Source organism: Equus asinus, chromosome 29 (genome assembly GCF_041296235.1).
Source record: "Equus asinus isolate D_3611 breed Donkey chromosome 29, EquAss-T2T_v2, whole genome shotgun sequence".
NCBI lineage: Eukaryota > Metazoa > Chordata > Mammalia > Perissodactyla > Equidae > Equus > Equus asinus.
Window position 1 is genome coordinate 38986370 of NC_091818.1, and position 26948 is coordinate 39013317.

At 40.6% G+C, this 26948-nt stretch overlaps 1 protein-coding gene across 1 annotated transcript in view; it reads left to right on the forward strand.

The window, feature by feature from the left end:
* ITIH5 (inter-alpha-trypsin inhibitor heavy chain 5) overlaps nt 1-26948 on the forward strand; it is an 82292-nt gene that overhangs the window by 22773 nt on the left and 32571 nt on the right. Inside the window, exons 3-7 of the mRNA XM_014841317.3 lie at nt 564-727; nt 1618-1719; nt 4470-4720; nt 20710-20879; nt 21847-21963. Coding sequence (XP_014696803.2) covers nt 564-727; nt 1618-1719; nt 4470-4720; nt 20710-20879; nt 21847-21963 — 804 coding nt within the window. The remainder of the gene's footprint in view (nt 1-563; nt 728-1617; nt 1720-4469; nt 4721-20709; nt 20880-21846; nt 21964-26948) is intronic.

A 26948-nucleotide genomic window follows, 5' to 3' on the forward strand; every position in this document is an offset into this window, starting at 1 on the left:
TCTGAGTTCTAATTCCCCAGACAACTTTCCTGAGCTCAGTATTGATTCTCATTTTACAGTTATGTGATTGTTGTCCAAATGGGAAAGCCCCAGAGTGTAGTCTCTAAGTGGGTATTGAAATTAATTTGGAAATAGGAGAATTTCTTTAGACGTGCTCTGATGTTTTGATCAATTCAGTGGTCTTATAAATGTGATCTAAAAGTTTATAACAGAAAAGTATTATATCCATTACTTCTAAAATTCCAACCATTTGCTAAGCTATTTAAGCAATGTATATTTTTTGTTAAATTGGAAATCTTCACTGTGTCCATTTGTTAAAGTTGGGTTAAGGATCTGCTTCTATGTCATGAACTGATTGTTTAACCATGGTTGTTTCACAAGTGGAGGGAGTAAAAAGTGGGAAAATTGGGACAAGACCAAGAAAGAAGAAAGGAATCACGAGCCAAGGGCTCCCGAGTTGAAGGTCATTTCTGTTATGGGAAAAAAGACTCACACCTACCCCAGGATGGCTGAATCGTGCTTTCCTGCATCACTGAAAATACTGTGTGTTTTACTTCCAACAGAAAGCCAAACCCTTGATGACAGAGTTCTCAGTGAAGTCTACCATTATTTCTCGTTATGCCTTCACTACGGTTTCCTGCAGAATGCTGAACAGAGCGTCTGAGGACCAGGAAATTGTGTTTCAGATGCAGATCCCAGCCGCCGCTTTCATCACCAACTTCACTATGTAGGTGACACACTGGTCAGAGACCCTGGAATGAAGATTTCTGTGTGGGGTGGTCCGGGTGAGCCTGAGATGATGTGTGGTCCACAGCCCTTTCGCTCTGAGAATTTATATCCCAGGGGATGGTATACAGGTCAGAAGGTTGATTCCTTCCCTCTCTTCTTTCCTCCTATTATCTCTTCTTTCCTTCCATTCTTCTCTCCTTCCCTCCTTCCTTCCGTTCCCCCTTTGTTGCCTCCAACAAATGAGCACCCCCTCTGGGCCAGGCACTCTTCACATGATTGGTCTACTTCTATGACAAAGACAGTGTTCATCTGCTCTAGAAATTCTAGTGGGAGAAACATTAAATAAGTAAACAAATCAGTAAGCGAGATGACTTCGGACAGTCGCGGATGCTATAAAGATGGCAAGTAGGATTGAGAGAGGCTCATTTAGGTAGGAACACCAGGGAGGCGGCTCAAAGGAGGCAGTGTTTAAGTTGAGAGCTGAAAGATGAGACAGCATGAAAGCTTGGATATACTAGATAGAGTATATTTTCTTCTTCTGAACTAAGAGGTAAAGATATGCAAAATCGGTGTTTGGGTTTTATTTTGGGTGTGGGCAAGATTCAAGTTGGTGAATCCTCATGGAAGTTTGTTTGAGCAGACCTTCGGATTTATTCCTGCAGTATCACAGAGGAACCGTGGGTTGGGTCTCACCATTTGGACCTGTTGAAAATTGCGCTAGAATGAAATGAGTGACTCAAAGGTAGTGGCCCTGTTGTGGAGTGCATTCTTTCAGCATATCCAAGAGGCAAATAAAAATATTTTCTAGGGTTGCCATGGTTATGATATCTGTGTTTGAATTTGTCTTGAAACTGCGAGCTGGTAACACAGCTGTCGCTTGTGTTTCAGGCTTGTTGGAGACAAGGTGTATCAGGGAGAAATTACAGAGAAGGCAAAGAAAAATGGTGATAAGGTAAAAGAGAAAAGGAATAAAACCACAGAAGATAATGGGTAAGTGCCGCTTAGTGAAGGAATTAAAAAGGCACTTCAGCCAAGTGTCGCATTTTCTACCTCTTTCCCTAGCCATCTTGTTCTCTTCCCTTCCTTTAAGTATTTATCTCCTTTTTATTTTAATCGTAATAATAAATAACTAAATGTGCCTGGTTAACAATATAGTAGATAATAAAATATGGTTTATAATAAAAGGGGACATTTACCACTCCCATTCCCCCAGTTCTCACTTCCTAGAAACATCCACTTCTAATATTTCTGTAGTTATTTTGTAGTTCCCTCCCTCACTCTAAATATGGCAATAGTCTTGCTTTTTAACAATTTCTTGATAAAAATCAGACGTTATCTGTTGATTCTCTGCTCTGAAGAAAGAGGCGTTAGCATATTTATAACACGCCCGCTTTCCCTCTGTATTCCAAATTTTTATGTTATCATTCCTTCTTCTTCCATCAATTTAAGCAGTTACACCATCTTAGATTAGCCCTACCATTTTTTTTATTGTGGTAACTGGTTTATAACATTATATAAATTTCAGGTGTACATTGTTATAGATTTCGATTTCTGTGTAGATTACATCATTTTCACCACCTGAAGACTAATGACCATCCATCACCACACTCATGTGCCTAATCACCCTTTTTGCCCTCCTCCCCCTTCCCCTCTGGTAACCATCCATCCAATCTCTTTTTCTGTGTGTTGTTTGTCATCGTTTTTATCTTCTACTTATGAGTGAGATCATATGGTATTTGACTTTCTCCCTCTGACTTACTTCACTTAGCGTAATACTCTCAAGGTCCATCCATGTCGTCACAAATGGCCAGATTTCATCGTTTCTTATGGCTGAATAGTATTCCATTGTGTATAAATACCACAGCTTCTTCATCCATTTGTCCCTTGCTGGGCACCTAGATTGCGTCTAAGCCCTACCATCTTAAATGGTATTTCCTCTTCTTCATTTCACTCCACCTCTCCATTTCCATTCTCAGTACCTGTCTTTTCTTACCTAATCATCTACTTTTGCATTGTCAGACTTATCAACATTTAAATTCTGATGTCACAATGTTTGTATTCTTTGTTTTGTCTATAAACTGAATCGAAACCTCGAAAACCAATAAATAACATTTCTTTTTTAATGACTACATAAATAACATTAACTGCAGAGTCACCTAGTATGCTAAGATTTTGTTTCCTTCTCTACCAGCCCATTTGAAGAAAAGTGACATATTCTCTGTTTTTCCTGGAGTTTCTAATTGTCTCTTTTTTCCTTATGAGGTAAAACTTTATTTTGTCACTATTAACGTCTAGCAAGTCGCATAACTCATTTGAAGTGGTGACTAAATGAACAGCTATGCCCAAGTTTCTGGAAGTGATGTCATCCATGTCATTGCCAACAGCAATTGGAAGGCATCACTGACTGGGAGACTCATTCTGATTTCAGAGCTCTTAAGCGTGGAAGAATGGATGTCTCCAGATCAATGGAATGCTGTCATTGCTTTGCAGCCTTGTCACATAATGTTTACTCTGGGAATTCTTTTCATTTTCTTCTGGATTGGTTTCATTACGTCTTGTATTCCATATCTTCCACTTTCTTGGTTTTCACCTTCACTTTGCCGGAGTATATTCTGAAGTAACTTCCTCAGAATGGGTGTGTGAGAGGCAGAATTTCCGAGACTTTGATTAATGTTTTGACTGTGTATGGAACTTAAGATGCAGAATAATTTACCATCCATGCTTGGAAACTACTGCTCCAGGGTCTTATAACATCCAGTATTACTGACGATGCATCTAATGTGGTCTAATACTATTCATTTTATGTGTTTTCTCTACCTGATGTTCTGACATTTTACAATAATGGGTTTAGGTGTCAGTCTTCTTTTGTTCGTTCTGTCCACCTCTCAGTGAAACTTTCCATCTCAGTACTTGTGTCTCTTTTCAGCTCTGGGGAGAGGCGTGTAGGAATCCTATCGTCTCAGTCATTCATTCACATATGGACCTGGAGTTCTCCTCCTGGTGTTTGGTCCTCCTTCTCACACCCATCTGCGGTGTCCTGCTGAACCAGGGCCTGCATTCTCTCCGAGTCTGCATTCTCCTTTGCTCCAGTCCCTTCCTTCATAGTCTGAGCTATAGACTTCTTGCCCTACTGAAGCCCCCAAGTCTTGCAGAAATGTTTGGAAATGTCCTACACACTGATGGTTCCCCTCCCAGTCTTATTCCTTGGGTTTATTCCTTTAATGGCCGATCTGCCATCTTGAATCAGTGAACCCTCACTCCATGTACTGAAAGCATTTGGAATGGCTTGTATTTCTGCATGCTTGGCAATCTTTTATTCCTTACTTTTCCCCCAAATGCATCGACCAAGCCCTACCAAGGTGTAAAATCTTAATATATTAGCTATTTTACAGTTACGTAAAATGTTAGGTTCATTTGACCATCCCTGCAAAGAGGAGAATCAATTCACGCCTTGACCCGAAGCGCTCGTTTCCAGCAGTTGACCGAGTTCAAGGTCCCCTTTCCCCTCGGCCCCTCGGCCCCTCGGGGCTGACTCCGGGAGAGGGAGCAGTCACTAGTCTTTGAGTGCTCTACCCTCCGGCGTCTTTGACCCTTCCTACCCTTCCTCTAGTGCAGCCCTCGCTTCTCCTCCCAACACTGACTTCCATGTTTTCTTTCTAAGGACTCTCACCGAGAGTCTGGCCGGGGACCTGAGGGGACCTGGCCTTCTCCAACGCTGAGTTCCCTTTCTCTTCCTCCAGGGAGAAGGGGACAGAGACCTTCAGGGCCTCAGTAGTGATTCCCAGCAAGGACAAAGCCGTGTTCCTCCTCAGTTACGAAGAGCTCCTGCAGCGGCGGCTTGGGAAGTATGAGCACATCATCAGCGTGCGCCCCCAGCAGCTGGTGGGGAGGCTCACGGTGGAAGTGAACCTTCTAGAGAGGTCGGGCCTCGCGTCGCTGGAGGTGCTGCCACTGCACAACAGCCGGCAGAAGGGCAGCGGGAGGGGCGAAGGTGAGTGGTGCTGGCTGGGCACGCTCAGATCTGGGGTGCTGGCGCCTCTTCCAAAGAGGCCCTGAGTGTCTGCAGCAATCTGAAAGATGGCGACACGGGGCCGGCTCGGTGGCGCAGCAGTTAAGTGTGCATGTTCCGCTTCGGTGGCCCAGGGTTCACTGGTTTGCATCCCGGGTGTGGACATGGCACCACTTGGCAAGCCATGCTGTGGTAGGCATCCCACATGTAAAGTAGAGGAAGATGGGCACGGATGTTAGCTCAGGGCCAGGCTTCCTCAGCAAAAAGAGGAGGATTGGCACCAGGTGTGAGCTCAGGGCTAATCTTCCTCAAAAAAAAAAAAAAGGCAACATGACAAAGACAGTGCCCTGTACAGTTTTGGTTTTTTAAAGCCAGGCTCTATCAGGAGATTTAAAAATGTTGAAATCATTTGACACAGGAGTCTCGCTTCTGGGAATCTCACCTAGTGAAACAGCTAGAATAATGGGAATGTTTATGTATGAACCTGTTCGATAATATTTGTAGTAGCAAAAACATTCCGTCATCCTAAATATTCAACCCTATGGACGTGATTAGTAAAATATGGTTATAAAAACAATTCAGCATGTGACGGGGAAAAAAAGACACAATTGTACATACACTATAACGTTAAATATGTTAACTTTGTTAAATACGAAGATGATAAAAGACTAGAAATTTATATAAAATAATCATTTTATAGGGGTGAGGGATTACTGGTCATTTTCAAAAAATCTGTTTTAAAACATTGAACATTTAACATTAACATAAACATTTAAACAATGTGTTAGATTCTTTGTAAAATTAAATAATGAAAAACGTGCACTGTAAATTTGATTTAAGACATAGACGTTTTGGTTCATTAGCAGGACTGCTTAGTTTAGGTGTTTCTCAAATTCTGATTTTTAAAATAGCACTCTGTTTGTTGAAATGATAACGAAAAATTCAATATAACCTACTTTTAATTACTATATTCATTTCAACTAATAGTTTATATCAAATATTCACTGCTGTTGGCCTTTATCCTAATATACCTGTAAGGCTTAATGTCAAGTTGGATAACAAGACAGATGCCTTGAAAAATTGCACCAGGATCAGAATGACAGGCTTGCAGAAAGTTGTGACGTTGAGGTCAGGGGAGTGCCAAGTGGTCAGTGAATATGCAGAGTCTTAATTCAACCGCTGTGATGGTGAGGAGAGGGGGCCAAGAGGACTTCTTGTGTGAGAATATTTAGGAATGAGATTGGAAGGAGAGCAGAGAAATGAGTTGACAAGTGGAATAAGAGAATGTTGTTCCTTAACAAAGAGTAAATGGGATGGAAAACACGCTTTCCTTGCACCAGAACAGTTTAGTTAATGACTCTCGTGTGAGAAGTGGTTTCCTCTCAAAGACCGAGCGTGTCCTGGTTCTGTGGTGGACTCAGGTCTTTTGTTGTGTGTTGACTGCCAACACTGAGTTTGACATTCTCAATCCAGGTCTAATTGAAAAGTTAAAATATTGTCATGGTCTCTGACCTTCAGGAATGGCATGAGCTACCATACACCATCCTTATGTCATGTAGGTGGCAGTGTGTATGATGAACTGATTCTAGTTCAGTTATTAACTACGACCTTGGAAAAAATTACCCAGGCTCTGTAAGACTCAGCTTGCACATCTGCAAAACAGGGGTAATAATGAGCTCTGGGGTCATCGGGAAGTGTTAGTGTGTGTGAAGTGCCTGGCTCAAAGCAAGAGCTTAATTATTAAGCATTGTTATTATCATTATCACCTTATATTTACTTTTTCTCTATGCAAACTTATCTCTCCTGTTAGATCCTAAGAGATTTTGAAGGCAGCTCTGTGTCTGATTAACCTTTGTCTCCTTACACTATTTGACGCCATCCTTTTAAACATTAGATAGCTAATTAAGGGGCCAGCCCCTGGACCGAGTAGTTAAGTTTACACGCTCTGCTTCAGCGGCCTGGGGTTCACCAGTTTGGATCCTGGGTGCAGACCTACACACGGCTCATTAAGCCGTGCTGTGGCGGCATCCCACATAGAAGAGCTAGAATGACCTACAACTAGGATATACAGCTATGTACTGGGGCTTTGGGAGAAAATAAAAAAAAAAAGAGGAAGATTGGCAATAGATGTCAGCTCAGGGCCAATCTTCCTCACCATAAAGCATTAACAAAATCTTAAAAAAAAAAAGATAGCTAATTAAGTCTGCAAATTTGAGAAGAAAAGCAAAGAAAAAAATGCATACCCAAACTAATAATGAAGAATATTTTTAAATTTCATTTCTTTGTAATTGTAATTTAGAGGGAAATTCTCCTCTGTACAACTGTGTGAAGGAAGTATGTTTTCAGAAGGAAGATTCTTTGGGGGTTGGTAGGATCGAGAGAGGGCCGAGTGGGTCTGGGATGAATCCACGGGGCTCAGGGCTTGCGTGGAGGCCCTTGGTGGGAGGTTCCGGCAGTATTCTTGCTGCCGTAATGAAATGTTTGTGCGTTTTGCCTAATTTTCAGAACCACTGTGACTCTTCAGAGACGTGTACGAGTTGAGGTGTATGTATGTTTGAACCGGGTATGAATTACAATTATTAGCTGAAAAGTCGCTTACTGTTTATAGTCAGGACATGAGAGAATCTCAGAGGAATTTTTCCAGACCATTGATCTCCTGGGATCTGTTTATTTTTAAGAAAATTGTTTTCCTAGCTCTCGTACCAGAGCAGATATTTTGCTCTCCAGAGCATGGAGATTTCACAAGCCGAGCCAGGATTCACTTTTTCCTCCTCATTCCCATCTGTCAGAGCTCAGCTGTTCTTGTTCCTGCAAAATGGCAGCCTCAGCAGCGAGAGGCCCAGGTTGTTGCGGTTTGTCTGAACACTATTGCATGTTTCCAGAAGAAATCCAGGGTAGAGATCAGACTGGAATCGGGCTTGCACCAGAACATGAGCTGTAATTCTGTGGATGTGGACTCCAGCCAGGACATTCCTCTGAGAGAACTGGCGGTGGTTAGAAGTCAGACTTCTGGAATTTCTCTAAGGAATGGACCCATTTGCATCTTGAGGGGAGCAATTCTAGATAAGGATGACTGTGCTAGATGCTGGACTCAACCCTTGCATATATTATCATCTCGTTCATTCTTGACAGCAACCATCCTGGGGAGCTTTCGTAAAATACTGAGAGTGTGAGTTCAAATTCCAAGTCTCTCCCTAGTTGTATAAAAACTTTAAAAAAGGCTAAAAGCAATATAACCTATCTTTGCCTAATTTACTTGTCTGCTGTATCAGGATTGGGCCCGCTGCTATTGAATCATAAATTAATGGACTCCTTCTCAATGTAAGAACTAATTCCGTGAGATGGAATTCGGAAGCCAAAGCATTATACTTTCTGGATTATTAAAATAGTTAACTCGTGTATCCAAAACCCATGTGACTCATGGCCATGTAACTCAAAATCCACAAGATTACAAGTTGGTAGACGGTGAAAGACAAGGCTCCCTCTCTCTTCTGCCTCCCCTCCCCGCTTCCTCTCCCCTAAGAGATTTTAATGATTTGTGGGCTCAGTGGAACAGAGTATTTGAACTTCAGACTTTGCTGGAGCGTCCTTGGGATGTGTCAGCTTCTGAAGACTTACGCCGAGATAGATTTTCCATCCCTGTGATTGCTTCAAGCCTGGTTATTTCACTCTCTCCGTGAAAATCTCAAACTTCCTGTTTGTTCCATGGCACCTAAATTACTATCATTTCCACGATTCCAGTTTTGTTTTGGTTCTTTTTAGGCCAAAAATTTTCATTTGTGATGAGATTCTTTAAGACTAGGAGAAAGATAAAATAAGAAGCCTTGCTGTTTTCTTCTCCTGCTTTATATCCTCTCAGGTTGGCTGTTCCCAATAGTAACCCAGAGGGACTAAGAAAAGAGTAAAAAGACTGAGTCCTTCCTCGGACTTGAATTAGAATTTATCCGGGTGAGGCCTACGCAGCTGTTTTTCTGGGTATGATATTCAAAGAATTTATATCAGAAACTGAAAAATTTATGAGTGCTTTTAACATGTTTATTTGTAAAGCTAAATAGTAATGCTGAATGTTTTTTCTACCACTAAACGGGTATGGTACTATGACTTTCATCGTTTACCCTTTCTAGTCTTTGCTTTTTTAAAAAACAGCTTTATTCAAGTTTAGTTTACATGGCACAATATTTACTCATTTTAAGTGTACAATTCAATGATTTTGAGTACGTTTGCAGAGTTGCGCAACCGTCATCACAGTCCAATTTTAGAACATTTCTATCGCCCCAAAAAGATTCTTGTACATTCGCAGTCACTCCCCGTTCCCACCCCAGCCCCAGGCAACCGCTAATCCACTTTCTGTCTATAGATTACAGACAGCTGAATTTTTACAAACACCCCAGGTGATTTTGATGCTCGGTAAATGCTGGGAACTCTGGATTCCCCAGCAGAATTTAGGGACATTAACTACATCAGGATCTTGATCTACAGAAGCAGTTTTTAAATTAAACAAGGTTATTCCTTTAATCTCATGGGGCCCTTAGAATACTCTGACTTTTGACCCCTATTCAAGTGTATATCGTTCCTCTTTTCTACTAACACGTTTTTACTATGGGATACAGGCCAACACAGAGTGACTCACACAGTTGGTGGAAAATAACCTCTTCCCATATCCAGCTCCTTCTGCTCATCAACATGGAAACTTGAGATGGAAAAATACCAACAGGCCATTCCCACGGAGCTGGTACAGTCTTCCTGATAGTCTCAAGCTCATAAAACTGAGCATCCGTCTTATCTTGGAAAAGACAAACAAGATCGTTGAGTGCATTTTTGGTGTCCAAAGAGCTTCTCTACCTTCCTTCATTCTCACCAGAGCTTCCTGGACCTGTGGGACTTGTTCCCTCCTGCTCTTCTCTATTCCCAGCACCATGGTGAGAGAAGCTCCACTTTTCCAAGCCTGGCTTAGTGTCCACCTTCATCTTGGCTCTTTCACACAGCTCCATTGCCTGGCTCTGCGGGTCCTGAACTTTGGTGCACTTTAGAATCACCCAGGAAGCTTTTACAGGTCTACTGTCCAAGTCTCACTCATGCCAATTAGACCAGAATCGCTGGAGATGGAAACCAGACGTCCATATTTTTAACGATCCTCTGGTGATTCCATTGTGTGGCAGGATCTGGGCTCTAGACCCTGACTTCTTGTTTTCAAGTGTTATTTGGCTTAGTTTCTACCCTTTGTTCCTACGACTCTTTTCCTGGGCAGCTGACTCTGTCTCCAAACCTCCCAGCTGGAGTTCCCAAGTAATCGCAACTCCTTGTCACTGTCAAAACTGACGGGCTCGTATGACGTCACCCCAATCTGACATTGAAAGGAAATTTTAGTTTCAGGAATGAGGAGACCTTTATAACTGTCTTCATGTTCTCCTGGTGTCTGGTTCATCTTTGAGGGTGCTCCATCCTCAAGATAAAGAAGATCAGCTTGTGCTCTTAAAAAAATACATTCTAAAAAGACAGCCTACAGTGAGTCAGTATCCAGTAAGAGTCTGGTGTCCCGAATATATTAAGAACTCTTACAACTCAACCACAGAAAGACAAACAACCCAAAATTAAAATAGGGGCAAAGGACTTGAATAGACATTTCTCCTAAGCAGAGAGACAAATGGCTAATAAGCACATGAAAAGATATTCAAGACCATTAGTCACTAGGGAAATGACAATCAGAACCACAATGAAGTGCCACTTCACACCCACTGGGGTGGCTATAATAATAACAACAACAATAAAAGAAACAAAAATGGAAAATAAGTTTTGGCAAAGATGTGGAGAAATTGGGACACTTGTATGTTGCTGGTGGGAATGTAAAATGGTGCAGCCATTGATGAAAACAGTTTGATGGTTCCTTAAAAAGTTAAACATAGAATTACCATATAGTAGAGAAATCACTAGCAATTGCTCTAAGTATATACGCAAAAGAATTAAAAACAGGTACTCAAATACTTGTACGCGAATGTTCATAACAGTATTCACAATAGCCCAAAGGTCCGAATGTCCATTAATCGATGAATGGATAAACAAACTGTGGTTATAGCCATACAATGGAATATTAGTCAGCCACCCAGAGAAATGAAGCATTGATACTTGCTGCAATATGGGTGGACCTTGAAAACGGTAGGCTAAGTGAAAGTAGCCAGACCAAAGGTCACATGTTGGATGATTCTACTCATGTGAAATGACCAGAATTGCTAAGTCCATAGAGACAGAAAGCAGATTGGTGATTGCCAGGGCCTGGGAGGGAAGGAGTGGGGAGTGGCTGCTTACTGGTTACAGAGTTTTTTGGGAGGGTGATGAAAGTGGTTTGGAACTGGAGAGAGGTGGTTGTTGCATAACGTTATGAATATACTCAATATCACTGAATTGTACACTTTAAAATGGTGAATTTTATGTTATGTGAATTTTATCTCAAAAACATAAAATGAAAAAAAATTACAGTTTTGGTTGTTGGAATCCCACTGCCTCCCAGTGCTCTGGAAGTGATGCTTGCTGTGCTCTCCAGCTGTTAGCCATGCGTCCTTTACGTGCCCTGGAAAGCAGACAACAGGAGGAGGTGGAACTCAATTTATGGCTTGCTTTTTAATCATGTCACTCCTATGTGAGCTTCCTATAAAATTTTGACCTTCAAATAATCTTAAGAACCGAGGAAGCTTAATTAGAAAGAAGAGAACCACTCGAAATACAGTGTCATCACCCTTTGTGTTGGAAGATGAGGTTGTTGACACTGCAGAGATCTTTGAGAATAGGTTAATGACCAGCCACACGTTCTGCAAGATGTCACCTCTGAGCTGAGACTAGCACCATCTTGTATTTCAGTAGATGTCCAGGAAGGGGTTAATTGAATCTGTTTAAAAATCTCATTGAAGTTTTTCTTTGTTTGGTCGGTTCACCTTGTGACTCTGCCTTTTGGTGGGAAGGTTTTCCTAGGATTGTATTCTAGGCATCTAGTGTGGGGCCTGGCATAGACTGGGCGCCTACAAAGTATTTGTTAAACGAGTTAGGAATAAGTAACTGTTGGCGATGAAAATGCTATTAGGTTTTCAACACTTTCCTGGTTTAAGTTGGTTTTTTTTGCCAGATCTCGGGTGTCGCTCCCGTTTTGTTGTGAAAGAGGAATTGGGAGAGAATTCGGTCCCACCAGACTTTGGTTACAAAAATCTAGATCATTCCTTTGCCAGGATTGTCGAATAAAATACAGGATGCTCAGTTAAATTTGAATTTCTGGTAAACAGTATGGCCCATGCAATATCTGCCATGTACTTATACTAAAAAATTATTTGTTGTTTATCTGAAATTTAAATTTCACCGGGCATCCTGTCTTTCTATTTGCTAAATCTGGAAGCTTTGCCCTGTTAAAAGGCTGTTCTGTGACTGCTCATTCACCCCCAGTTCCAGTTCCCTGCTGCTGCGTGTTCTCCCCCTGACCAGCCTCCACTCTGCAGCTGGAAGGGCATGGCCCTGTGTGGCCTCTGTACGTTTGCCAGGAAACAATCTGGTGTTACGGGAGGGTGTCCAGCATTGTTCAGTGCAGAAATTATTCAGGTATGAATCACTTGGCTCCGTAGTTGGTTTTGTTTTTAATGCCTGTATGAGAACTCACGTTATCTTGTTTCTTCTGACATCGGCTGTAATTTGGTCAGACCAGCTATGAACCGGATGGCTCAGAGAGACCCTGGAGGGTGGCCTTCTTACTTTGACTTGACCTTGGTCAGCAATGTACTCTTCTCTCTCAGACTTCCCTCTTTGTTTCCTTGTTTTTCCTGCTGTCTTAGTGTGTAAAGGGGGATGTTGTCCCAGGGTTATGGCACTGTCCACCATAGCTGAGGCTGAAACCAGACGTGGGGCCAGGGCACGTGACATGGCTTACCAAGAGCATCTGCCACACCCACCAAAATTCTTTCAGGATGAGACTCTAGTTCTGTGGAAGGCTCCTCTCTCCATCTCCCCAACTATGTGCTGAAGTGTTTAGTCATTTCCATGTTACACGTCCAACATGCTTGAGTTGTCACCATGTTCTTGGCACTGTGTGGGATGCCTGAAATCTGAAGATGTCTAAGGCATTCTCACTGCCTTTGAAGAACTAAGAGTTGACAATTTTTATAAACTTAAAAAAATTTTTTTAGTTACAGCAGAAAAGTACATTACGTAGAGTTTACCATCTTAACCATTTCTAGGTATATGGCTCAGTAGTGTTGAGTTCGTTCACATTGCTGTGAGGTAGAGCTCCAGAACTTTTGCCTCTTCCCAAACTGACATGCTAAATACATCCATTCAATAGCAACTCCCCCCGCACCCGCCAGCCCCTGGCAACCAACCTTATGTTTTCTGTCTCTATGAATTTGCCTACTTTAGATACCTCCTATAAGTGGAATCATACAGTATTTGTCTTTTTGTGACTGGCTTATTTTACTTAGCATCGTGTCCTCCAGGTTCGTTCAGGTTGTGGTATATGACAGGATTTCCCTCCTTTTTATGACTGAATAATATTCTATTAAGGTGGTCTGCTGGTTAAGATTCTGTGTTCTCACTGCTGAGGCCTGGGTTCGTTTCTTGGTCAGGGAACCACACCACTCATCCGTCAGTTGTCATACCATGACCAATGGGTGTTGCTGGGATGTTGAAAGCTCTGCCTCTTGTATTTCAAATACCATCAGGGTCACCCATGGTGGACAGGTTTCAGCAGAGCTTCCATTCTAAGACAGACTAGGAAGAAGGACCTGGCCACCCACTTCCAAAGAAATTGGCCATGAAAACCCTGTGAACAGCAGCGGAGCATTGTCTAACACAGCTCCAGAAGGTGAAAGGATGGCACAGAAGGGCCAGGCAGGGTTCTACTCGGTTGTCCACAGGGTTGCTGGGAGTCAGAATCCACTTGATGGCACTAACAACAACCAATATTCCATTGTATGTATAGACCACATTTTGTTTATCCTTTCATCTGTGATGGGCACTTGGGTTGCTTCCACCTCTTGGCTGTTGTGAATAGTGCTGCCATGCACATGGGTGTGCAAATATCGTTCAAGATCTTGCTTTCAGTTCTTTTGGGGATTTATCCGAAAGTGGGATTACTGGATCATATGGTAGTTCTATTTTAACAGAAATCTCTCAATCTTATCTTCCTTTGCTGCTCTGTGGCTGTTTTTGGTGGGCTTCCATTTGGTTCGTTTTCGAATACTTAGAACAGCTGGTATTTGAGGTCTCCAGTGGACACACAAAATGGTATCAGGAAGGGGTGATGCATGTTTTCCGGGGTACCTGCTTTTAGAATGTGTGAGGTAGTTCTTGAAGTAGCTGTGCTTGTTTTCATGCATAGCTTCTCTGGGGAAGTCAATCAAATAGGGCAAACTAAGACTCAGTAAGGTATTATTTTAGGAAGAAAGCATTGAGTAAACAGTGAAGAAAATTAGTTTTCTAAAAGGAATCTGGGAAAACACCACTTAACCATGAAATGATTGAATTGAATTTGAATCTTTCAGCTGTAAATTCTGTATGATGCTATTTTCCAAAATACCAAATATCAATAGAGGCGAGAAAACCCCCTTCCAATAAGAAAACTATATATAAAAGGGAACTTATGAAGGTTTTCAACCAAATTCTTTCTCATCTTCATTGCCTCAACTTTACCACTTTTCCTGAGGCTTAGCCAATGTATTTTTTAATTGAAGTATAATTGGCATACTAAATTATATTAGTTTCAGGTATATGACATAATTTGATATTTGTGTATACTGCAAAATATTCACCACAATAAGTCTAGTTAACATCCTTTATTGTACCTAGTTAAAAAAGTTTTTTCTGGTGATGATAATTTTAAGATCTACTCTCTTAGCAACTTCCAAATATGCAATACGGTGTTATTAACTGTAGTCGCCGTGCTGTACATTACATCCTCATCACTTTTTCTTTGAATACTCTGCCGATTTGCTTGAATTTTGTCTTTATTGCTACCATCAAAGGGAGTTGCATAATTATTCACAGTATTTTTGACTGCCCTGTATTTAAGAAATGTCCCCATTAGAGCCCAGGTGAGCGGGTTACATAAACAAGCAGACTATTTAGCCTCTTTTCCAAGAGGAAAAGAGCAGGCCGTGTTTGTTTGGAAATCCTTTTGTGGAATCACCAGGTGTTGGCTGCTTTTCTCCGACAGTAGGCAAACCCAAGGCCCACAGGAAACAGAGGCCAGGAAATCCCTCCGTCCATTGACCCAAAGGGGCGTGGCTTCCAGCTGCGTCCTTGACTGTGGTTCTTTGCTCCTAATTCTTTTCACCTTGGACATTGTACATTGCAGTGGGCTTGCTTTTTTAGCCATGTGGTTGTCTAGGAGGAGAATGTTTATTTGTGAATAACATCCATGTTCCTGGACAAAACTAAGGATGTACCTTTTGTTCTCTTCACGCCACATGCAAGATATGTGAAGCGCTTTGCCATTGCAAGATAGAAGCAAAGGCAGGAATATTTACTAGCACTTGTATGCGTGGGTCTTGACCTAAAGTAGACTCCTTGGAGAAACTGTGGAAAGCTACAGACCTTCTCTCCAGGAAAATAATGTACATGTGCACTTTCATGCAAAATTCTGAATATAATTTCAGGGGACTTTGGGAGTCTACCAACTCCTTTATGCTTTATAAAGACTGTTCTTTATATAAACCTTCTTGAATTCCCTGTTATGAATGTTGATTATGAGATGCTTTTTCTTTTCCCCAAACAATGATTATCTGTTTTTACTGAGCTCTCAGTGGTATAGAGAAATCTGTTATCACAAAATGTCAACTGTGTGTTATCACAGAGTATCTTTTTCTCACGACTTGCCTATCATCCTAGACAAAGAGTACGAGAAGCTAATGATGAAGGGGAAGAGGCTGGGGGCTGGTGTGTGTTGAGTGCCTCCTATGTGCCAGGCACCATGCTTGGTTCCTTATATGTGTGACATTACTTAATTCTGACAATGATTCTATGACTTGGATTTACTCCAGTTTAACAAATGTAGAACTGAGGTTCAGAGACATTACGTCAGTCATTATGAGTCTGTCAAACTCTAGAGCCTACTTTCTTTGGTATTACATGACTTCTAAAGACCTTCTTGCTCAAAAAACCAGGGCTTAGACAGGGAAAGAGCATCCTAGGGACATTGGTGATGTGAGAAGCAGGGAAGAGCCCGTGGGTAGAGGAAGAGCCATCAGTGACTCCCACTGAGGCCTCACTGGAGGCCGTTGTGTGTCACTGAAGTCATCTTGCACAAGACCACTGATACTTAAATTGAAACAAGACAGTGACTTTAGATGACTCTGCTTCTGCCAATTCAGAGCACTTACCAGGAGCACCCACTCCTACCCCTAACCAAGTGGGCATGAAGGAAAGAAAACCAAGAGAAGGAAAAGATGTGAGTTCTCTTTAGAAAAGGAGGTCAGGTCCTCACTCTTTTGACCTGCTCCCCATGTCTTCCTTGCACTCTTCATGATCTTTTGAACACATCCCAGGACAGCTGAGGGCCCTGCTAGGAAAGCTCACTGTGCTTATGAACTATTTTGTGGAGGTCAGCAGTCTGAGCCTCAATTCACAGTAAGGAAAAGCTAAATAGTATTATTCTGCTTTGGGATGTTGGTCAGTAACTGTGTGGCAGCCTATAATAACCTCATTGATTAAAAGATTTTTTTTTCCTCCTCTAATAAATAGAGGATTTTATTTTCTAGAGATATTACTCTGGAATTTTTCCAGGCAAACTTTTTTGTGTGTGTGATAGGTAGTGGAAAATTCACTGGGTCACATTGACTGGTACTTAATGGGTGGACGTCAGCCTCAGGAGCTAGGCCCCTTGGTGAGTAACCATGTTGGGAATCAACCCACTCTTGGGCATATAAAATAAGCCCCTTTAGAGAAATCTCATGAATTTTCATCATGAACCAGCAACGTCAGAGGTCAATAGGAAACCAAAATAATAATACACTATCCTTTCTCATGGCTTAAATCAAAGAGCCTAGTCAAACAAATTATGAAGAGAGAAATTATACTTTTTAGTCCTCAGTGCTTTCATTCAACCATGAATGGTATTGATTTAGGGTAGTTGTAAAGAGCGCTTCAATGAGAGAGATTTAAAACAAGAAAAAGTAGGTACGTGCTGACTGTGAAGAGAGTCAAATCTAATGTAGAATTTTAAAGTTATAGATAACCTAGTGCCACCTAGTGACATACAGCAAAGGCGCGTGACCATTGCCTCTGTGCAGGAACCAGAGTCACCTGGAAGCCTTGTTAAAATACAGATTTCTGGGTCCCACCTCCAGGGTTTCTGACTCAGAGTTTCCAGGGTGAGTCCAAGAGTTTGTATTTCTAGCAAGTTCCCAGGTGATGCTGAAGCTGCTGGTCCAAGCGCACGGGGCAAGAACTGCTCAGTAGCATCTGCGCAGGAGATTGATTCATCCTGGGTTCGCTCGAGCGCCTCTGATGAGGTGAATTGTGAAAGCTGCCTCCGCCGTCAGGACATCTTTCTTAGAGCTTACCGATGCTGCACGGAATGTGCTTCCAGTAAGTCTGTCCGTCATCCTAACCCTGCCAGCTGGAATCACTCCGGAGACGCCTAATCCCCATAGAAGTGCCGACACAAACGGACTTAGCCTAAGGAAAATAACAGATAGGGGTCCGTTCGGCAAATAATATGTCCCTTGCCAAGGAATGCTTGTTCAATCCATTCTGCTATCCAACTCCCTATGAGTTTAAATTTTGTTAAAATTGGAATATACATAGAATAAAGTATGAAAATCTTATGTGTACAGCTTGATGAAGTTTTCCATATGTATACACCCATACAACTACTTCCAGGTCAAGACATAGATATTTTCACCACCCCCAAAAGATTCCCTTATACTCTTTGCAAGTCAGTGCTCACCCCCAAAGGTAACCACTGTTCTACCTCAATTGCCATGGATAAGTTGTGCTTGCTCTTGAGCTCTGTATAAATGGAAGCTTAGAGAATACACTCTTTTACATCTTATGTTTTCACTCAAAATGTCTGTGAGAGTCAACCACGTTGTAGATAGCAGAAGTTCTTTCCTTTCCGTTGCATACAGTATTGCATGCATTTCATTGCAAGTTTGACATGTTGTATTATCTAGCATTTAATTCCTGGCCCTTCTTCGATTTTGTATCTATTTAAAGTTCATAATAATATTAGCTAGCATGGCTGCTTACCATGAATCAGAATGGCATTAAGTATATTACGTGACTTAGTCTTTCCAATAGTGTGACTTTGGTAGACCAGTAATCCATTTTACAAATGAGGTAACCAAGACTCAGTAATTTGCCCAGTGCCTTATAGATAATAAGGGGTAGAGCCTGGATTGAATGCGGGTCCTTCTGACTCATTCGTGATCCTGAGTTCCTAGTGAGTGGCTCTCATCATGCCCCTCCCTCTTGGTGCTTTACCAATACTCACCAATGAGAGAGTGACTCCAGAGAACATCAGTTCCCTTCTATTTTGAGGACCTTTCCGTTTCCAGCCTCTTTTCCTTCCTACTGTCTCATGGTTCTAAGCCATCATCAACCATGCTGGCGAACCGGAGGCTGGCACTTGTCAATGTGCCATCAGGATTCTCCCAGCTCCTTCTTCAGATGAGCACATCTGTGGGGAGCATGTTATCTTTCATACAACTGTCTTGCTACCAGAATGAACTTTCTTATTTGCTGGCTTTCTGGTCACTCCTGAAATTCCTGCCCCTGATAAGTGCAAAGAATAGAAGAATCAGGTCTGCCCTGTGCTTCCTGTTAAGGTGACGCTTAAATTGTCTCTGAAAAAGAACTGTGTGTTCTGTTGAAGGAATTGGCTAAACTTCCTTTGACTTTAATGTCTAACAAACCCTTAACTGAAGGAAGTTTATTCTTAACTACAAATTACCTCGGGCAAATTAAGCCTCATTTCCTTTTTTATTTTGCTAATTAGGAATGGAAAATTGCTGGTCAGGTTACTCCATACTATCAACTTGAATAGATTTAAAAAGATAATCAGACGCTTAGAAGCAGTTTTAAGCCTGGCTTTGATTCAGTATCTGGATAAGAAGTCTTCACATATACGGATGCTTCCAAATTCTCCATTTTATTTCCATATTCTTCATGGTGCATGCAGATCTTAAAAATTGGATTTCTGTTGCTAAGAATGATGTTGTTTGAATTTATAAAGGTGGATAGTCTGTGAAATAATTCTCTGTCCTAACAGGATATGAAGGTCAGGAGTGAAAAATGGGATGTGCTTTGCTTAGTCTGTCATCTCACTAATTTTTCTTAAATCACATAAAATCCATTTGTCTGTTTATCTTCTTGTAATTCTAATTTGTATCCTAAGATTCACGCTGGGGAAAGCTATGGGAAATGTTTTTTAAAAAGAGCCATAAACTTTCTGGACAAACAGTATGTCAGGACAGCCAAATGACTGATGGGGGAAAGGTGATTTGTATGGAGGAATTCCATATGGAAGGAATGATAGAATTAGGAGCCATCCTTTTGTGCCTTTAGTGGAGTAGTGTATCTGGACAAACGTTATCAATAATTGATAAAACTATTAAGTGAAAGATCGATGAGGGACTTTATAATGGGTGATCAGATTGACAATACCAGAACCCACCATCAATCTTACTACAACTGAAAGTAGACTAGTAGATATTAGGTACCTTCTGATGTGATAAAGTAGTGAGTACTCAGCATCACCTATGAAGTGTTCTTGTCAATAGCGTTGGACCAGAGTCTAGCCAAGCCTCCAGCTCTACCTACCAGAACACCACGAGCTGCAGGGGATGGAGCTGTGCTTCTCAACCTTTACTGGATATTAGACTCCATGGAGAATTTAAAAAGTCCTGATGCACAGGCTGTGTCCCAGACCAATTAAATGAGCTCTTGGCTTGGGCATCGGTATTTTTTCCAGCTTCCCCAAATGTTACAGTGCGAGCCAAGGTTGGAAACCAGGGGAATAGAGGAGCAAGTTAAAACACAGGATAAAAAAACAATCAGGAAATACAGAATGGGAGGAGCTCTGTAGGACCAATAACTAGTGTTTACAACACATATATGCTGCACATATAACACTTGTAGATTAAAAGAGACTTAAGAAACATAAACCAGATGTAATGTGAGGACTTCATTTTCATCCTGATTCGCACAAATCAACCCTTCCAAGACATCTTCTAAAGTATTAGGAACATTTAAATACACATTGAGTGTTCAACGATAATAAGTCATTGAGCGTTAATTTTGTTACTTGTGGTAATGCTAAAAAAAAAGGGTCTTATAGTCAGAGATGTATATTGAAGTATTTATGGATGAAATATGATGTCTAGGGTTTGTTTTAAAATCCTCTAGCAAAAAATGATGAGGGCATGTATAAACACGGACACAAAAGATTAGTAAAACTTGATAATTGTTAAATTTGGGTGATGGGTACATAAGGTTCATTTTACTATTCTCTTGACTTTTATGTGTTTGAAAAATTCTCACAAAAGTTTAGGGGCTGGCCCCGTGGCCGAGTGGTTAAGTTCGCGCGCTCCGCTGCAGGCGGCCCAGTGTTTCCTTGGTTCGAATCCTGGGCGCGGACATGGCACTGCTCATCAAACCACGCTGAGGCGGCGTCCCACATGCCACAACTAGAAGGACCCACAACGAAGAATATACAACTATGTACTGGGGGGCTTTGGGAAGAAAAAGGAAAAAAGTAAAATCTTTAAAAAAAAAAATTCTCACAAAAGTTTAAAAAGGAGACATAAAGGAGAAATATGTGATAACCTATCTCGCGCATTGTGATGTATTATCAGTACGAAGTCTAGGAAGTTCTTCTGGAATACACAAACCTGATCTAAAGTAAAATTTAACGCTCTGTGTCTATGCAAAACAGTTCTTATTTCTATTCAGAAAGATATTTATATATTCAGTTACTAATCATGTTTATGTCTTGTTTGCAGATGATTCTGGGCCACCTCCTTCTACAGTTGTCAACCAAAATGAAACTTTTGCCCAAGTCACTTTTAAGCCTACTGTGGTACAACAAGCCAAGATTGCCCAGAATGGCATTTTGGGAGATTTCATCCTTAGATATGATGTCAATAGGGACAAGAGCATTGGGGACATCCAGGTAATGGGTTTGTTGTTGCTATTTCATGTTAGTTGCTTGATTCTTTTCATTAGACTCCGCACTAGGGATTCCAATGCTTACCTATGGGAGAGAGAACTTCCTGATTCCTAGGAAATTTGTTTTAACCCAAAATATGTCTCCATGGAGACTAGTGGTGTTCCCGTGCTGGAGGCTGAGGGTGTCTAGTTCCTGCTTCAGTCATCTGGAGAGCAAATGAAATCTAGAATAGAATTTTCCCTGTGGTGTTTTAGATGAAGTGACAATTTTAGTACATCTTCAATTTTGATTGAGAGACTGGTCCATGGCTCATTACCCTTTGGGTTTTCTTGCCTCAGAGACAGGGTGGGAGTATTGAAATGTATTAGTGTACATCCAGAATGTAGACAGTCTTGATGTCTCAACTTGTGAGATGCTTGGTAAAAACCAGATGATGGAGGAAGCAGGATTCTCAAGTGGCAGAGGTTAGACAGGGTAGATTAGTCAACGTAGTCACAATGTTTATTTTTTGAGGAAGATTAGCCCTGAGCTCACATCTACTGCCAATCCTCCTCTTTTTGCTGAGGAAGACTGGCCCTGAGCAAACATCCGTGCCCATCTTCCTCTACTTTATTTATGGGTCGCCCACCACAGCATGGCTTGATAAGCAGCATGTCGGTCCGCACCCAGCATCCAAACTGGCGAACCCTGCCCCGCCAAAGTGGAACATGCAAACTTAACTGCTGTGCCACTGGGCCAGCCCCCATAGTCACATTTTTAAGGGACAATTTTATCCTTATACAGATTAAGTTTCTATTGGTTCTCTTGGAGGGATAAGGACCGTGGGTACTTTTGCTCTCAGTATGGAATCTGACCCCAGAATCTGTTTCATGCTGTCTTTGACGTTTAGAAGTTCCATAAACATCCATTTTAGTTAGTTTTCCTCTGTATTCTGGGTGCTGCCGTTTTTACTTTCTTTTCCCTCCAACAGGTTCTGAATGGCTATTTCGTGCACTACTTTGCCCCGAAAGACCTTCCTCCTTTACCCAAGAACGTGGTATTTGTGCTTGACAGCAGTGCCTCCATGGTGGGAACCAAACTCCGGCAGGTGAGTGAGTGCAAGCCGCCCATTTCTTCCTCTCTGACTTTTGCCTGGGACTCTGATGTTCTCTGTGTGTTAAATTCAGTTGATGCCGAAGGTCTGCTTTACCATCCAGTTGTTCCTCCCTACAGAGAACATTCCTGAATTGGTTCAGTTAAGCCATTGACTAGACTGTCATTTCCACATGGGGGTTTTAAGAGAGCGGAGGGACATGCTATAGAAACAGCTTGAAATAAAAGGGACTGTCAGAGTGGATAAAGTGAGTGAGACAGGAATACATGGAGAGGGCCACTCAACGGCACAACTGTCGATGGAGTAACTCTGTTCAGTAATGATGTCCTTCGAGAGCAAAAAATAGAATCATCGACAGCCCCCTTGGCCTTCCCTTAAAACAAAGGACTTGTATCTCAATAGCTCAGGAGTGATATTCTCGCGGTATTTAGGATGAATCTTGGAATTCTAGGGCTGAGAGGGACATTAAGGGGACATGTAGTCTAGGTTGAAAAATTAAATTATCCTGAAAATACAACTATTCACATTTCTTGACAAACTCCTGGAAAAGCTATTCATTATCTTACTTGGGTATTATAAATATCAGAATTTTGCATTTATAATGTATTTCCAACTCACATAGCAGGAAGAAAGAGCTACTGGCCGCCAGACCAACTGATCGCTCTGCTTTCCTCAAAAACTTAGATCTCTTAGCTGTTCTTTTTTACTTCATTATCATTTTTGTCAATTAATACTAAATATGTGGTTTAATGAGTTAAATAATCTCTCAAACCTTGTAAGAGCCCTCTGTCCCACCCGGTTCCACTCTTAGATCCCACTCCACATGCATTTGAAACTAATTCTCGTGGTTAAACTATTAGAAATATTTTCTCTCAGTTATTACTTTGTAAATGCTTTCTTTGGCCATTTATATTTTAAAAATTGTGTAGTGTAACATGTTGATCTTTTCTTCCTGGCATCTGATTTTCCTCCACCCCAAAATAGTAAAAGAATATATTTCAAAATGTGATGTGAGGATTGGGTTTAACTGTTTTCTTTCAGAGGATAGCCAAATATAATTTTAACTAGTACAAGGGGAGGATAACCTCACCCTGTAGGTCAGTTCTTGTAGTTCTTTAGGATCGCATTCCCATACAGAGTTCAGCCTGCTGACTCCTCCATTTTTAATGCTTTTCCTTCCTTTCACATCTTGACCTTCCATCTGGGATGACATTTTTTTTTGCCTGAAGAACACTCATTGGTATCTTTTTATGGGTCTGCTGGTAAAGAATTCTCTCAGTTTTTGTTTGTCTGAAAATGATTTATTTCCTTCTCATTCTTTAAGGATATTTTTACTGGATATGGAATTCTAGGTTGGCAGCCATTTTCTCTCAGTCCATTGAAGGGAGATTCCATTGTCTTCTGGGTTCCGTTGTTGCTGTTGATAAGTCCACAATATTTTAAACTGTTGTTCCTCTAAAGGTAATGTGTTACTGTCCAGTGATTTTAAGATTTTCCTCTTTGTCTTCAGTTTTCTTTAGTTTTAACATGATGGTTCTAGGTATGGATTTCTTCTTACTTTTTCTACCTGAGGTTTGTAAGACTTCATGAATTTGTGGGTTCATGGGAAAATCCTCATGCATTATCTATGAAATTGCTTCAGCTCAGTTTTCCTTCTGGGATTCCAATGTTAGATTTTCTCTACATATATATATATATATATATATATATATATACACACTTCTATTTATTCAACTTTTGCCTTTCTATGCTTCATTCCAAACCTATCTTCCAATTCACAAGTTCTCTCTTCAGGTCTTATCTGCTGTTAAACTCATTTATTGAGTTATTTCAGTTGTATTTTTTAGTTCTAGAGTTTCATTTAGTTCTTTTTCATATCTGCTCTGTCACTTTTTAGAATGTTCAGTTATTTTACAAAGTTTTTAATAATGTTGTTTATTATCTCAAGCACAGTAAACATAGCTATTTCAAACTCAGTATTTGATCATTCCAAACTCTCGAGCCCCTTAGGAGCTGTTTTTATTGTTTTCTATCTTCTCTCCTTGTGTGACTGGTTGTCTTTGATTACATGATGGGCATTATATTAAAAAAAATTGTTTGTAGAAATAATCTGAGGTCTGGGATGATGATATATGCCTCCAGAGAAAGTTTTGGTTTGTTTCTGTCAGGTACCTGGGGGAATTACAATCTGGGATCATTTTAGTCCATTTTCACTGCTTGAGATTTTTCTGGGCAGCTCAGATGGCTTGAAGCTAGATTGCAGTTTTTCCAAGAGCTGGTTTATGTCTGTTTTGCACAAAGTATAGAGGGTTTATCACCGCACCTATCCTTGGTGGGCTCTAAACTTCAATTTTCAGTCCCCTAAGCTACTAAAGTGATGCTCAGCCTCTCAGATATGTCTTTGGCCTTGACACACATTCCTTAGACAAAAGTGATCCCAAATGCTGAGCCCACCTCTTTAAATTTTTGTAGTGTTGACATCTAGTATCCAGCCACCAAAGTCACAAAATCAACTTAGCCAACACATGGAATTTAAGAACTTGGAGTATATAGAGCAAAGAACTTTACAGAGTATTTAAATAGGAAAGGCAGTGAGCCTTCTCAAAGACCAACAAATAATCAACACCACAAAAGAATGCTTCACTTATGTGTGAATAAAACTTTGGGAAATGGTACCCATAAGGAAAATCTACAGGTAATGTGTACTCAACCTTCCCACTGAGAATAACTGAAAAAGCTAAACAAAATGCATATTTTCTTAAATCTCGAGAGTGTCAGAGAGTTAACAAAGTAGTGAGAAAAAAGATCTGGAAGAAGATAAAATGTCATGGCTCCTTTTGAGACAACTATTGGCCACAGAATACAGTGTTAACTAGGTCTTGCATCTGACAGTGTGATAATTCCCATTTGGAGTTCAAATCAATGAACAATTACTGAGTAGGTGCCATTTGCTAGGTTTCCCTGTGTTATGTCATTAAATTCCTGTGTACCTATGAATCTTCAGATTTTCTCTTTTTCACTTTAAGACATAAGTTTCATGAGGGCAGGGTTTGGGTTTCTTCTGAAAAACTGTAACTTGATGAAGATATTGATGATTAAAGTTACTGCATCCAATCTGAATTTGTGTTACCATCAGATATTTTGCATTTTGATATTTTTACTTACCATTATATTATGAATATATATAATGTTATTAAATATTCTCTAAAAACTTGATTTTAAGGGCTGCAGAGCAGCTCTATTAGATAAAAACTTTTTTGAGAATGGGAGTGTTCTGCACCTGTGCTATCCAATATGGTAGCCACTAGTCACGTGGCTGTTGAGCGCTTGAGATGTGGCTAATGTGACCGAGGAACTGAATTTTTAATTTTATTTAATCTTAATAAATTTAAATTTAAATACTCCATGTGGCTAGTGGTTACCATATTGGACAGTGCAGCTGAAGAACATTTACTCCCTCCACCACCCATAGGGGACTTTTATTTCCACTTTTTGCTTTATAAACAGCATTGGGATGACAGTCTTGATGTGGAAATCCTTGACCGCATGCCCAATCATTTTCTTTAGTTACATTCTTAGAAGTGGGGCACAGAATACCGACTGATTTGTGGTTTTTGATGCACATTACAAACACATTTTCTAGAAAGACTGTCCCAAATTGTAACATTTAAAACTGTTACCAGAGTAAGAATTCCAAATGGATTAAGCAGTTAAAAGTAATCAATGAACCACACCCCAAAACATGTAAGAAAATATAGGTGCATATTTAACTAGTTTTCAACTAGGGAACGACTTTGTAAGCCTAAAAGCAATGAAAGTAATTACAAAGGAAAAAAACTCAGTAACTTGAGTTTTATAAAATTATTAAACTTTCACTTTAAATAAAACAGAATAAAAGTAAACAAAAGACTGGGAAAAATTTACGTAGCAAAAAGATGTTTATCTTTATTATATAAAGTGCTATAGAAACAGCAACAAGAGTCTATCTTTACAAAGAGCTATGCCAGATCAGTAAAATTAATCCTGTATAAGAAAATGGGCAAAGAATGTGAAACAGTTTACAACAAAGAAATAAGAAGATTCAATAAGAGTAAAAGAAAAAGAGTCAAATGTACTAGTAACTACAGAAATGCAAATGAAAAATGCTATTTTTATCTTCATGTCAAACTTTAAATAACGTAACTTGCTTATAATGACCATTTTTACAGTGTGCATTTATAGAACTCAACAAAATTATAATCTTTAAATTATTTCCCAATAAATATTGAGACACCAAAATGGTAAAATGTATGATCATTTCTACTGCATCGTCACACAAAGGCCTTCAGTCACCCAAAGGCTGCAGCAGCGTGAAGGACCCAGACCTTCAGGTGCCTGAGTCTCTTCCGGGTTTAGCTTCAAACCCAGTCCATTCCAGTAGATGAGGGTCTTCTTCCACTTCTGATGGGAGAACCATCAAGACTCTTCCTACCAAATATCCCCCAGAAAGAGAAATTCTGCCCCAAACTGTACAGGGAAAACCTATGAACTAAATCAGGGTCTCGTAGACTTACCTTTGATGATAAAATAATTTGGGCATTTCTTAGAAATATAGCACGGAACATTTTCAACATGCTGGGCATTATGCTAGAGGTACTACATGAATTATTTGATGGAGGATATTTCATCTTTATGACAACTTGGTTGTCAAACTCATTTTATTGATGGATAAACTGAGGCTTTGCAAAGGTAGATAACAAGCTAGTACATGGCAGAGGCAGGCTTCAAAGCCTGGTCTGACTCTGCAGCCCGTGGATCCAACCATGATACTCTGTGGGTCCCTGCTCTCGTGTGCAATGATAGAAACGTGAATGGATGCAAAGTGGGTGCAGTTTGCCATTTCAAGGCCCTATTGAGAAGGCTGCATTTCAGGAGGGATTTCCTTGCATTGGGCAAGAGCAATGTAATGCTAGATGGATAGGTAACTCCGCTTGTTATTC